Below are 10,557 nucleotides of genomic sequence, written 5' to 3' on the forward strand. Positions count from 1 at the left end.
TATACTATATTAGTGCTACAATATCACATGACGACGCTTCTTTTTTCCAGGTGGTGGGAAGGTGCACCGGATTATTATGTTGTTATAAGCCGGTTGCTGGTGATTGATTTGAAAAATTATTGGCACAGTTAAAATCGTAAACCAAATACAAAATTGAATACCTGAATGAAAGAGCTTCAAAATCAGGGAACATAGTGAACTAAAAGAATTGAATGGGGTAGCTTGAGAAATTGTTGACCAGGTCAAAATCATCTTAACTAGAAAGGTTGGACGCGCTTTGTTGCGTCGTTCGTGTTGTTGGCTTTCTTAACAAATAATCACTCTGTTTAAACATAGTAGGTATATTGCCTTTTTGAAAAGGCAAACCTTTTCAATTTGATTGAATTTATAGAAAAATATGTCAAAAACCATAATATCAAATCAATATTTTTACATTCATCGCGAAATGAATTTATATACCTTTTTTGTTTAATATTATGGATGTCGATATTTTTTCTCTGAACTTGGTCAAAGATAAATAATTTTGACTTTCTAAAATACTAATACCCCTTATATTTGAAACTGATGGAATATTTAGTTTGGCGGGCGCGGGAGACGATAGTGTGTTTTATTTTTATTTATTTATAACGTGTAGATTTGGTGGGCCTTTTATGGTGTGATTATGTGTTATACGCTAACCAAGTTATATTTTATGTGCGAAAATTTTGGTCGGGTTAAATAGCATGCTTAGGAGAAGAAAGTGTGGCCATGAGAGATACATGGACAACCGCACGTTGTAAGTGACATGCATGTCGATCTGGAGGTTGTTGAATTATCATGATTCAAAACTGGAGTTGAAATGGAGCTACGTATGCACAAAGAGAAGATAAAATACAAGGGAGAAAATATGGGGAGAGGAGTTTTAGGGAGGTTGCCCAACCACTGCACTATACAAGTGCTGAAATGGTTTCAAGGCTGCATTTTTACACCCAAAACAAGCAAGCACACCAGCTTAACTGCCCTATCATCATCACCATGTTATTATTCACAACAACTTGGGCTAGCATAAAACACCAGACAAACTCTTGGGGAGTAGGATTACAAACAAAAAAGATCGCAAGACCACACCATACCTATACAACCAAGTGTTTCGATTCCACAATAGGAAATGAATAAAAACACCACCAAATCTCATCAACGACACTAACTTTCACCCGACAAACTCGTGTCGCTGATTGATTGATTGATTGATTGATTTCCGCGACCACGAGATGTAGTAGGCACGATCGATCAGGGTCAGGCTCGACACTTCTGGGCACCAAGATGCAACGCCTTCTTGTTTTCTCTACACACAAGTCAGCGGAGGGTCCCTGGACGCCATGATTCAACTAACTACACGAGGGATGCTCCAAGGTCTTTTTAATGCTTCATATCAGCATCACATGTTGCGTGCTGAACCGCTCCGAGGCAGAGTCCTGAGATACACACACAAAATTCTTTAACTAACACATACGATGCCTAGTGGAGTTCGAAACAAGCACGATGATTGTTTATCTCAAAATCTCAACAGAGAAAATGATGGTATCTGTGGTAGGGGTGTAATGTACCTTCCAGGTGGCATCTGTGAACTGTTGGCAGAAGCACTCGAACTGCCGAACCTTCTTGCCTTCGTATCCTGCTCTTTCTCTAATCGCATAGCCACCACCTCCTTTTCCATGGCAGCTACATCCCGTCTCATCTTCTTTGCCTCTGACTCCATCGCCTTTGTTAAAGTGTCGACTTTCTTAGCCAACATCTGCACATCAAACCACTCATTAACAGGAATGCGAAAAAAAAAGAGGGCAGCCTAACAGTGTGATCCTAGCACCAGGCTAGAGTTACCTCAACTGCATCGTCCTTGTCTTTCAAGCTTTGGTCCTTTTCATGACAAGCCTTCCTTAGAGCAACGACCTCCTTTTGCAGCATATCATACAGCATACCTGACACCGTGTCCTCCGACTCAACAGATGTAAATTCACTAGGCTTCTCATCTGAGTTGTTTGACTCCTTATCCTCACTGGAGTCGGTAGATACGTTCATGCCAACCCCATTTACATGGCCCTTATAACGGTCAAGTGATCTACACCCTCCATCAAAAGACTTGGATGCCCCCTTTGCATGGTTCACAAGAGTAGTCGTGGTGGTAGATACCGATGTTCTCATCTGGAATGATGGCCGCTTTGATAGAAAGCCATTGGTCTTAGATGCACTCTCAGCACCACCAATAGACTGACGGCGCGCAGCACTTGCATTGGTTCGAGATGTTGACATTCTCAATCCTTCCTCGAGTACTTTAAGCCGTAGCTGGAACTTGTCCTGAGATATTCGATACATATAACAATGAAGAGAGCGAAAAAAGCTGACTGATAGGAAGGCAGAAGTAAAGGATCTCATGAGAAACATCAAGAAGAAAATGGATACCTTTAGTTGAGCTTCTGATCTTGCAGCCCTCTCTGCTATAGCAAGTTTATCACGGAGTTGCTGCATTTCTCCCTGTAAAAGGATAACCGTCCACAAGTTAATAAAATGTGCCATGGTTTAGTCCAGTCAAAGAAGAAGAAAATGCAAAAAGGCCACAGTTCCTTTGAGGAGCTTCTAGACATCCATCCAGAAAAAGCCGAGTAGGACTAGAACAATGAAACCTTCATTACTTACTTGGAGAAGCCTCCGTTCTTCGAGCCATTGCTTAACAGGCATTACTTTATCATTGCCATCTTTCCACTCATTTGCCACCACTACCGCGACCCTATTTGCTGAAACCTTTGCACGAGCAAGCTCACGATCCAGAGTTTTCATTTCCTCCTGAGAACAACACACATGTAAGATTTTTTTTTTTTTAATTTTTTTTGCGAATTCACATGTAAGAAATATCGATACACTAAATATCATGAAATGCATAAATAGGAGTTCAAGTCAAGCCATCATGCATTACATTCATCTCCTGAACTTTCCGCTGATAGTCCCTCACAGCATTTGCGGCGGCACCACCAGCAAGAACAGCTTCTTCTAGCTCTCTGACAGTCTGAGTAAGCTTTTCGACCTCAGCAACCTTCTGGCGGTGCATTCTGTCCAAGATTTTGTTCTCTTCCTATAGAACACCAAAGAAGGAAGTCTCATATACCATTGCTGATCGCATGCCACAGCTAGTAAATTGTTTGTAAATGCATGCTTTCACCGTCTTATACCTGACATATCTCGATCTGTTTCATCAATTCTTGGTTTTTGTTTTGTAAATCATCCACCAAGGAAGCTTTCGCTAATGCTATCTGAACTGTCCTCTCTGCTTCCAGCAGAGCAGCTTCCTTGGATTTTGTAAGACGGTCCAATGCCCTGTTGTCATCTTGTAATTTTGCAATCTGCTCAACAAAATCGATGCATTAGTGTTTCAGCAGGAGGGCATTCAATCGACAGAGAACAGGACTGATGGTAGAATCGACAACTGCACATAAACATCAGTGATAGAATGCGCTGCTTTGCAAATTTGTGAAGTAGCAACACGTAAATCCACATCTGGAAACCAGAAGGTTGCGGTATTTACCAACTACCAAGAAAACGGTACAAAATAAGTAAGATTACGGGAGGTGCTGCATAAAAGCTACCAATATCTTGTGAGAACAAGAACTGAATACAGTTTACTAAAAGCAAAGGTTTCATCCATGGAACACACTGATGAGACTGCAAGAGAAAACAAGACAAGACAACCATATGGCAAGATGAAAAGTACCTCTTGACGGGCTAGTTTCAGCTCGGCCTCCAGCGGCGCAAGGATGGCCTCGATGGGAGGCATGTCATCGTCCTTCTGCGCTGCATGAACCCTCCGCAGCGTAGCCTCGGCTGCAAACTGGGCAGCAAGCGCTGCTTTCTTCTCGTCGTTGATCTTCTTGGCTTCAAGGTTCTGCAAAATGCCGTGTATCATCAACAGCTGCTCTCTTCTCAAGATAAAAACTATGAGCTTGGAAGAAGAAAAAAGAAGAAGAGGAAAAAGAAGGAAGGGCTGATAATCCATTACCTTGCTTTCCAGGAGAGACTCTGTGAGCTTGAGCTTCCCATCCACCTTTGCCAGTTCTTCGGTAAGCTTACATTGATGCGTAAGGCAAAGTCAGGATTGTCCCCAAAATTTGAAAAATGCGCGGAAAAGGAAGGTATTCGAAGTGTAATGATATGTCACTCTTTGCAAACAAGCAAGCAATTCTCCTAGCATTACAGGAGAGGTCAAAAATTTCGACGAGTGCGTGAAAAGGAAGGCATTTGGAGCTTCTCCTAGTTGCAAACTAACAATTGTGCTAAGATGAGGGCTTCTACTTGTAAACTAACAAACAGCTATCCAGAACTAGTGAGCAGGTCGTTTTAATTTAGTGGCAGTGACAGCTGATACAAGTGCATATTTTTCTGAAGGTTCAAGATGCAGATGGAGCTTTCATGAGCTTTAACCGAAAAAACAAGGCAGTCGTTTTCGCCGAAAAAGGCATGGAAATTGCTCTGCTCAGGAAATTACATGAAGCCGATGCTCGGATCGGATCTGCACAATTTTCTACTACTAGCCTGGATGGAAAAGAGAGGGAGAGAGAAGGGGAATTGTACTGACATCCTCGACGGCCTTCTCGCGCGCCCGCTCGGAGAGGCGCAGGGCCTTGATCTCCGCCTGCGCGTCGCCGAGCTCCTTCTCCTTGTCTGCAAGCAAAGCAAGCAAGCACCAAATCCAATCCGTTGAGCTCCAAAGGCGGAATCTTGGTCCGGGAGGGAGGGAGGGAGATCTGGGGGGGGGGGGGGGGGGGGGGGGGGGGGGGGGGGGGGGGGGGGGGCAGATCGGATCGGCAATGGAGCTTACAGTGGAGGTCGTTCTCGAGGCGGGTGAGCTCGACGCGGACGGGATCGGAGCCGTGGAGCAGACTGATGAGGTCCTCCATCTCCAGCGCCGGCTTCAGCCTGGGCCGCTGCTGCTGCGCCGGCGGCGGATGGTTCCTCAGCGCCCGGCCGTCGCCGTACGGATCGGCCATGGCCGGCGGCGATCCCAACCGCAATCACGCCACCAATGCGGCTGTGCTGTGCTTGTGGGAAGGGGGCGGTCAGACTCAGAGAGAGGAGGGACGGGAGGGAGTGTGTTAATGGCGGTCAGGTCACATGAATGACAGTGTGTGTGCGGATGACAGTATGAGGAGGGAGAGGATGGTCATTTGCAGGCCCAGTCCACGCATGTTACTGCCATGTGGTCATTCATTCACTCGCTCACTCATGGACTTGGACTTGACATTTGGGGCCTATGCTTCTCCTTTCTTTTTTGTCGCAGAAATTGCCTTCTTTTCTTTTCTTTTCGACGCAATTCTTAAGAGTTTTTTTCTCAAAGGTTAATTCGTTTGATATATGTCATTGTCGATTTCACGTGTCCAAGAAGCGCCGCCGCAAGCGAAAGACATCCAAAGAGAAACCGGTTTCATTTCTTTCTACATGGGCGGAGCCTTTGTCGGCTTCTCGAAACAGGAACAAACGCCGACGAAGCACCCGCTCCATTGGGGACAAGAGTGATATCAGCTTTGTCGTTGCCGATGGTTGCTACGATCGGTCGAGTGATCTAGTTCAACCTTGTGTGAGTCAGCGTTCTCTTCTCTCCGCGTATGCACGGGCCAGTGGGCCCTACACATCACTTGTTGTTTTTTTCTTTTGGGTGAGACTTGGTGGCGGTGTCCTGGACTGGGGGATACCAATCTAGTCGACCCATAGTCCTCGGGTTCGGGTGGACTCTGGAAGCTACACGCCTGGACGTGATCAAGACCTCACCTACCCAAGAATTGGCATATACACCAAGACATCTCATGCCGCCTCCATGCGCACCCCTGCATACCAACCATGTAACCCTAGATGCCTCCACCTGGCATGTATATAAGCTAGAGGGTTTAGCCTGTAGAAGGGATCCAATCACAATTACATTCACCTAGCCTTAGGGTTAGATCTCTCCTTACGATCTCGAGGTACATCAAGCTTGTACTCGATACATCATCATCAATACAATCAAAGCAGGACGTAAGGTATTACCTCTTCGAGATGGCCCGAACCTGGGTAAATACCGTCTCCTTCGTTCCTGTTACCACCGATCCGAGATCCACAGCTCGGGACCCCTACCCCAAGATCAGCCCGTTTTACCACCGACGTTGGTGCTCTCGTTGAGAGTTCCGCTGTGAGATCTGTTGATTAACTGCGGCACCGACTACAGGGACATCTTCGTCCCCGGCCAACTTTCCGTATTTGGCAGCATGGTCCTTTGCACCGACTATGCGGGTCATCTGGCTCCCATCGAGAATTATGCCCCGGTTCAGGTTGTGACTTTCTGAGGCTTGGAATACACCGCGGAGTCCCGCGGTGAGCTCATCCTTTCGGGCTGGACGCCAGGCCGGATTGAGGGCTTATCGGACATCGGGGGCTCGACCCCGGAACCGATCTCCCTCAAGGACGTTGGACAAGGCCCCCTGACACCATAAGACTACGCAAAGGAATCAATCACCCCAGCCTCGGGCGACCTTGTCTCGGCGTCAAGCCTCAACGTTGGTCCGGACCCGACTTCGGATACTACATCGGGTTTAGAACCGACTCCAGTACCATCTCGGCGTCAAGCCTCGACGTTGGTCCGAACCCGACTTTGGATACTACATCGGGTTCAGAACTGACTCCAGTACCAGATCTAGAATTAACTCCGGCCCCTCACAAGGCTGAGAACGCCCGTCAAGTGACTCGCCAATCGTACTTCAAGTTGGCCCGGCTTATAGCCAGGCCATGAACCTTGAGGAATTATCTCACCTAAATGAGATGTTGGATCGCATCCAGAGCTTATCAATCTTGGACGGTCAGACCTCAATTTATGACAAGATCGGACTTAAAGTCGATGATCGGGATTCATGTCCCACCCACCACCCACCTAGTCGCCACGGTCGACGATTTAACTTACGTGTTAGACTATGAGGAGGCTACCAACATGGATGAAGATGTCGATGGCCCTATAGAAACCACTACGCCGCTGACCAACACCGGCAAGTGGACTGCAACATCCACTTACGATGTATATATGGTAGATACTCCCAAGAACCTATCAAGACGTCGGCGAAGGCACGAGAGAGGTACCAATGGGGACCCCCGCGGGCACGACGCCACCGCCACCAACAACGACGCGGCAGCAGACGAGGCCGGCAATCTGAGAGAGGATTTTCAAGCCTCCACAAGGCAGCAACGCAGTCCCGTAGGAATCCCCGAGGACGAGGACCCCGATGACCTCTTTGAAGGGTCTGACGATAATTACTTACCCCAATCCGAGAAGGATGAGAGCATCGGTACCGAGGACTTTATAGTCCCGAGGACCCTTTGAGCAAGAACGGTTCCGACGCTGCCTTGAGGCCACCGCCAGAAGCATCAAACGAAAGCAACATCAGCTACAAGCCAATCATGACGCATGATACGTCGCCAACGTATCTATAATTTTTTATTGTTCCATGCTATTATATTATATGTTTTGGATGTTTAATGGGATTTAATATGCTCTTTCATATTATTTTTGGGATTAACCTATTAACCGGAGGCCCAGTGCCAGTTTATGTTTTGTAGCCTGTTTTAGAGTTTCGCAGAAAAGGAATACCAAACGGAGTCCAAACGGAATGTAACCTTCGCGATGATCTTTCTTGGAACGAAAGCAATCCAGAAAACTTGGAGTGGAAGTTTGGAACTCCGCAAGGCGGCCACGAGGCAGGAGGGAGCGCCCAGGGGGGAGGCGCGCCCCCACCCTCGTGGGCCCCTCGTAGCTCCACCAACGTACTTCTTTCGTCTGTATATAATCTTATACCCTAGATCGATCAGAGAGAGCCACGAAACCACTTTTCCACCGTCGCAACCTTCTGTACCCATGAGATCCCATCTTGGGGCCTTTTCCGGCGATCTGCCCGAGGGGGGATCGATCACGGAGGGCATCTACATCAACACCATTGCCTCTCTGATGAAGAGTGAGTAGTTTACCACAGACCTTCGGGTCCATAGTTATTAGCTAGATGGCTTGTTCTCTCTCTTTGATTCTCAATACAAAGTTCTCCTCGATGTTCTTGGGGATCTATTCGATGTAATACGCTTTTGCGGTGTGTTTGCCGAGATCCGATGAATTGTGGATTTATGAACAAGATTATCTATGAATATTATTTGGTTCTTCTCTAAATTCTCATATGCATGATTTGATATCTTTGCAAGTCTCTTCGAATTATCGGTTTAGTTTGGCCTACTAGATTGATCTTTCTTGCAATGGGAGAAGTGCTTAGCTTTGGGTTCAATCTTGCGGTGTCCTTTCCCAGTGACAGTAGGGGCAGCAAGGCACATATTGTATTGTTGCCATCGAGGATAAAAAGATGGGGTTTATATCATATTGCTTGAGTTTATCCCTCTACATCATGTCATCTTTCTTAATGCGTTACTCTGTTCTTATGAACTTAATACTCTAGATGCATGCTGGATAACGGTCGATGTGTGGAGTAATAGTAGTAGATGCATAATCGTTTCGGTCTACATGACACGGACGTGATGCCTATATTCATGATCATTGCCTTAGATATTCTCATAACTATGCGCTTTTCTATCAATTGCTCGGCAGTAATTTGTTTACCCACCGCAATACATGCTATCTTGAGAGAAGCCACTAGTGAAACCTATGGCCCCCGGGTCTATTTTACATCATATTAGTTTCTCGTCAACTTGCCAATTTCTGTCGCCGTTCTTTTTATTTTGTAATCTTTACTTTCCAATCTATACAACAAAAATACCAAAAATATTTACTTTATTATCTTTATTAGATCTCACTTTTGCGAGTGACCGTGAAGGGATTAACAACCCCTTTATCGCGTTGGTTGCAAGGTTCTTGATTGTTTGTGCAGGTACTAGGTGACTTGTGCGTTGTCTCCTACTGGATTGATACCTTGGTTCTCAAAAACTGAGGGAAATACTTACGCTACTTTGCTGCATCACCCTTTCCTCTTCAAGGGAAAACCAACACATGCTCAAGAGGTAGCAAGAAGGATTTCCGGCGCCGTTGCTGGGGAGATCTACGTCAAGTCAAAACATACCAAGTACCCATCATAAACTCTTCTCCCTCGCATTACATTATTTTCCATTCGCCTCTCGTTTTCCTCTCCCCCACTTCTAAAACGATTTTCGAAAACCTTTGCCTTTTCTTTCGCCCTTCTTCCGTTCAATCTTGTGTTACCATGTGCCTTCCTTTTGCTTGCTTCTTCGCTTGCTAAAAGTTTATGGATCCTCATCCGCTTGCTAATCTTTTTAAGAGATCCAATTATGATGAACCAATTGCTAGTGAGTTGTGTGCACGAGATTATCTTTATGAGGTTTTGCTTGAAATCCGTGAATCTAAAAATTGTGATGATGTACTTTATGAAGTGATTCACAGTAGATCTTTGAATGAAAAGAATGATTGCAATGATGTTATTATAAGTTCTATTAATGTAATAATATGCAAAACCCTAAGCTTGGGGATGCTAGTTTTGCTATGTCCACTACTTGTTGCAATGATCATAATTGGGGTGATTCTTCGTAGGATCTTGAAAATTTATTTAAGCCCCATGATGAATATGAGATTGATAATAATGTTTGCAATAATATTGAAAGTGGGTCTGGAAGAGTGTCAACTTTGGATCCCACGTATTTGGAGAATGTTAAATCTTATGCAATTTTTGATAAAAGTGGGTTTGGAGAGGTCATGACTTTAGTTAATGTTGATCCCACTATTTTGGAAGAGTGTCAACTTCGCATGCATGCGGATCGTGTTGAGAATATGTTATGTGATAGCTATATTGTTGAATTTCAATATGATCCCACATGTAATTATTATGAGAGAGGAAAATATGGTTGTACAAATTTTCATGTTACTAAATTACCTCTCGTTACGTTGAGATTGCTATTTTTTCTTTCTTCTTCCTTGCATATGATAGTTTTTGCTTGTCTTCGTAATTTGTTTGCGTATAAGATGCCTATGCATAGGAAGTATGTTAGACTTAGATGTGTTTTTACATGCTATATGATGCTCTCTTTGTGCTTCAATTCTTCTCTTTTATGTGAGCATCATTGAAATTATCAATGCCTAGCTTAATGGCTTTAAAGAAAAGCGCTTGTTGGGAGGCAACCCAATTTTATTTTTGTTCTTTGCTTTTTGCTCCCGTTTGTAATAAATAATTCATCTAGCTTCTGTTTAGATGTGGTTTTTGTTGGGGATCGTTGCAGAAATTAAAAAAAAATCTACGCATCACCAAGATCAATCTATGGAGAGACTAGCAACGAGAGAGAGGGGAGTGCATCTTCATACCCTTGAAGATCGCGATGCGGAAGCGTTACAAGAACGCGGATGAAGGAGTCGTACTCGTAGCAATTCAGATCGCGGTTGATTCCGATCTAAGCACCGAACAACGGCGCCTCCGCGTTCAACACACGTGCAGCCCGGTGACGTCTCCCACGCCTTGATCCAGCAAGGAGAGAGGGAGAGGTTGGGGAAGACAACTCCAGCAGCAGCAC

At 45.2% G+C, this 10,557-nt stretch overlaps 1 protein-coding gene across 1 annotated transcript; it reads right to left on the reverse strand.

Moving 5' to 3' along the window:
* Window positions 1-899: 899 nt before the first annotated feature.
* Window positions 900-5,161, reverse strand: LOC109770467 (microtubule-associated protein 70-1). Its single transcript, XM_020329170.4, has 11 exons — window positions 4,847-5,161; window positions 4,604-4,689; window positions 4,028-4,093; window positions 3,743-3,913; window positions 3,204-3,374; window positions 2,951-3,106; window positions 2,674-2,820; window positions 2,440-2,511; window positions 1,861-2,334; window positions 1,587-1,774; window positions 900-1,454 (listed from the first exon to the last, which is right to left on the reverse strand). Exons 1-11 carry the CDS (start codon window positions 5,013-5,015, stop codon window positions 1,418-1,420), a joined length of 1,737 nt encoding a protein of 578 aa, XP_020184759.1. The 5' UTR covers window positions 5,016-5,161; the 3' UTR covers window positions 900-1,417.
* Between the last annotated feature and the right edge of the window lie 5,396 nt (window positions 5,162-10,557).

This window comes from Aegilops tauschii, chromosome 5, assembly GCF_002575655.3.
Source record: "Aegilops tauschii subsp. strangulata cultivar AL8/78 chromosome 5, Aet v6.0, whole genome shotgun sequence".
Classification (NCBI taxonomy): domain Eukaryota; kingdom Viridiplantae; phylum Streptophyta; class Magnoliopsida; order Poales; family Poaceae; genus Aegilops; species Aegilops tauschii.

Bases quoted from the DNA above. Each gene is read 5' to 3' on its own strand.
- LOC109770467 (XM_020329170.4), bottom strand. From the start codon at position 5,015: ATGGCCGATCCGTACGGCGACGGCCGGGCGCTGAGGAACCATCCGCCG. The intron at 3,375-3,742 runs GTACTTTTCATC...TTTGTTGAGCAG, and splicing joins TGAAACTAGCCCGTCAAGAG to ATTGCAAAATTACAAGATGA. The intron at 3,107-3,203 runs GTATAAGACGGT...GGTGTTCTATAG, and splicing joins AACAGATCGAGATATGTCAG to GAAGAGAACAAAATCTTGGA.